The sequence below is a fragment of the Apium graveolens genome, chromosome 2 (assembly GCF_009905375.1).
Source record: "Apium graveolens cultivar Ventura chromosome 2, ASM990537v1, whole genome shotgun sequence".
Classification (NCBI taxonomy): Eukaryota; Viridiplantae; Streptophyta; class Magnoliopsida; order Apiales; family Apiaceae; genus Apium; species Apium graveolens.
In genome coordinates this window covers 214,142,726-214,146,641 of record NC_133648.1, presented here as the reverse complement: position 1 = coordinate 214,146,641, position 3,916 = coordinate 214,142,726, and the positions used below count along the sequence as shown (strand labels likewise).

Sequence of the window (3,916 nt, the reverse complement as noted above, 5' to 3'; positions counted from 1 at the left end):
ATTAACCGATGTATATCCCAAGTCATCGACCTTAATCCCTTTGTTTATATCTACCCAATTGCAAAGAAAAACAGGGACCCTAAAGTGATTATAGTCCAACTCCCATATACTTTTTATAACTCCGTAATATATATGTGATATGTGCGCAATATTTTGATCCTTACCCTGCACAACCATTGTGTCTGCTTCTACACACACACCACTGCATTGAACTTGACGCATATCATCACGATCCTTGGTACTAAAGGTAACACCATCCATTCTGTAGCCACTGAATGTAGGAACATCCTTGTTGGGCTCATCTGCAATCCACCTTATCTCGGCCGATATCTCTTTTTCATCGGCCAAATTTGAAGCAATCTGAAAAAAAGGAATTCAAACATGTAAAATAATTCAGGTGAGGTAGTAAGTTGTAAAACAGTGGGAAAAAAATACATCAAACGACGCACGTAATACCTTTTCCTTAAACCATTTTGGGAATGTCTCATTTTGCTTGTTTTTAAGCCACATTTCATCATTTTCATATTCCGGATATTTTGTCATTAAAAAGGCCATATGTTCACTGTATTTAAAGATAAGACAATATAAGTTGGTTGAACTAATGACAGAAAATATATAAGCAATTTTTCAAGTAAAGAGAGAGAAAGTGTAAGAAGTTACTCAATATATGGCCTAACAGCAGTGGTATTTTGTAGAACACATAAATGTGCTACGTGCAAATCAGTACAGCTCGGGGTTATAATCGTTGCATCGGATAATGGCTTGCAAATAGAATCCTTGGTATGCCTACCTTTTTTTGGTACCCCAATTGTCACTTCTTCATTATCCACCAAACATTCAACTGCCTCTTCTGCAATATAGGCCTCAGCGATGCAACCTTCTGCACGAGCTCGATTCCTTATATATCCCTTGAATGTCTTCATGTATCTCTCAAAAGGATACATCCACCTAAGGAAAATTGGTCCACAAAGCTCGACTTCTCTTATAAGATGAACCGAGATATGAAACATTAAATCAAACAACGAGGGAGGAAAGTATTTTTCAAGCTGACAAAGAGTTTCTACCAGTTGCGATTGCATTTTCTCCAGCTTATCAACGTCAATAACTTTACTACAGATCGCTTTGAAAAATAGACAAAACTTGATAATAGTTTTCCTGACCTGTTTTTGTAGTGACGAGCGAATCGCAATTGGGAGCAAGTGATGCAAAATCGTATGGCAGTCGTGAGATTTCATTCCGGTAAGACGAAGATTTTCCATTGAAACCAGGTTCTGAATATTAGAACAAAAACCATCAGGCAACTTCATGCCAAGGAAGGATGAGCAAACAACCTTTTTTTCAGAATGGGTTAGATTCCAAGATGCCAATGGTAACTTCTCCTTTATCCCCGGAGTTTTTGGCCTTAGTTCTGTTCTAATCCCCATTTCATCCATGTCAATGCGCACAGATTCCTTGTCTTTCATCTTTTTTGGTATATTAAGCATCGTACCGAGTAAAGATTCACATATATTTTTCTCAATGTGCATCACATCGAGAACATGTCGAACCGGCAAAAATTTCCAATACTCAAGTTCAAAAAATATAGAAACCTTCTTCCATACAGGTCGAGCATCACCTTTCTTCAATCGTGGTTGGCGTTGTGTTTTACCATAGACATGTCCCTTTAAATGTTGCACTCTTTCAAGTACCTCCTCTCCGGTTAATGGAACTGGAGCTATTTCTTTTTCTACGGTGTTATCAAAATCTTGTTTCTTCCGACGATAAGGATGATGAGGGGGCAACCACCTTCGATGCCTCATGACCACGCACTTACGATAATTGACAAGCCTTGTAGCTTTTGTTTGATCAACACAGATAGGACAACCATTATACCCTTTGATTATATTTCCCGACAAGTTACCATAGGCTGGATAATCACTAATAGTCCATAACAAGATGCCTCTTAGCAAAAACTGCTCATTCTTGTAAGCATCGTACACTTGTTTCCCATGCCACAACTTTTTTAAATCATCTATAAGTGGTTGAAGAAACACATCAATATCATTTCCGGGTTGAGTTGGTCCAGATATCAACAAGCATAGCATTATATACTTCCGTTTCATACAAAGCCATGGTGGAAGATTATAAATTGACATCAAAACAGGCCAACATGAGTAATCAAGATTACAGCTACGAAAAGGATTGAATCCATCAGAAGATAGAGCTAACCGTAAGTTTCTAATATCTGAAGAAAAGTCTGGCCACCTTGCATCGACTTCCTTCCATGTTTGTGCATCAGCAGGGTGTCTCAATTTACCATCCTTTAACCGTTCCCTGTCATGCCAAGTCAAGTCCTTAGATGTTTGAGGTGAGTTGAACAAATTCCTCAGACGTGGTATTAATGGAAAATACCATAAAACCTTGGCAGGAATCCCTTCCAATTCATCTCCTTTTTTGTTTAACTTCCATCGAGAGGCCTGACAAATGCGGCACTTCGTCTCATCTTCATCTCTCTCTCCACGGTATAGTAAACAATCATTCAGACATACGTGTATTTTTTCATACTCCATTCCCAAGGCACACAAGCTTTTTTTAGCTTCACTGAATGAAGAAGGAAATGTGTTGCCTTGTGGAAGCATAGACCTGACCAAAAGTAGCATTTCAGAGAAGCAAGTATCAGATATTTCATATTTTGCTTTCAAGTTATAAAACTTTACCAAAGCCTTCATCTTAGTGTATCCTTCACATCCTGGATAAAGAGGTTCATATTTAGATTGAATATGGTTAAACATTTCCGAGGAGTCCAGGGATACATCATCATTTCTACCGACTGGGATTTGATCTACCGATTCTGAACTGCCCGTCCCTTTAGTGGTAGGCTCACCTCCTTCTGTATTGCACTCTCCGTGCCAAATCCAACACTTGTACGTTTGATCGATACCATTGAGAAAAAGATGGTCCCTTACTTTTCGAGCATGCCAATGTTTACTATGTGCGCATATTATACATGGACAACAAATTTTATTTTCACTAAATCCGTTCTCAAATGCACACAACAACAAATCCTTGACTCCTTTTTTGAATTGTTTTGTTCTTCTATCTGCCTTTAACCAAGACCTGTCCATCTGTTTTAATTCAAAATATGACACATAATTAGAAGTTACAACTAATGAGCTTAACACATAATTGTACTACTAATTACTACTAATTACTAACTGCAAATACAAATTAAATAAAAATTAACACTAAAACATTGCCCAAATATAATTAAGAACCCTAAAAATTTAATGAAATTAAACATAATGGAGATGAAGTAATTACCTTAACACTGACCCAATCAAAAAGATGAAGTTATGGTTTCAATCGAGTTTTTTTGAAGTTATTTTGATTAAGAGGATGAAGAGCTTGAGTGAAGAAATTGAGTGAAGAAATTGTGTGAAGAAGATGAAGAAATCGAGTGAAGAAGATGAAGAAATCGATTCAAGAAATCGAGTGAAGAAGATGAAGAAATCGAGTCAAAGGCTAGAAAATTAATGGCTTAGGACAAAAATCTGAGAGGTTTGAATGGCTTAAGACAAAGATCTGGGGCTATTAATGAGTACCACACATTTTATGCTTTTTTTAACAAACAAATCCGACAACGGTAAAGCAGCCAAACCCCTTGTATCACAGTAATAACGACAATACAAATATTTAAAAAACCGTTGTATAACAGATACACTATTCAATCGTCTGAAAACAAGTTATATATTGACTTTTTAAAACAAACCGTTGTAAGGTCTATTATAATTAAAATAGAAATTTAGTATGAGACTAAACACAAGTTACAAGTACCGGTCAAAACACCGGTTGACTTTTAAAATAACAAATCAAACACATTTATTTTTTTATCAAATTTTTCTCATATCACTAAAACATATAGTTCTTAACATCCGTA

The 3,916-nt window shown here is 36.5% G+C and overlaps 1 protein-coding gene across 1 annotated transcript; it reads right to left on the bottom strand.

The window, feature by feature from the left end:
• Positions 1 to 656: 656 nt before the first annotated feature.
• LOC141696737 (uncharacterized) lies at positions 657 to 3,104 on the bottom strand. The gene has a single exon (XM_074500864.1). It carries the CDS (start codon positions 3,102 to 3,104, stop codon positions 657 to 659), a length of 2,448 nt encoding a protein of 815 aa, XP_074356965.1.
• Positions 3,105 to 3,916: the final 812 nt, after the last annotated feature.

Excerpts from the sequence above, each read along its gene's own strand:
- LOC141696737 (XM_074500864.1), bottom strand. The coding sequence starts at position 3,104 with ATGGACAGGTCTTGGTTAAAGGCAGATAGAAGAACAAAACAATTCAAA.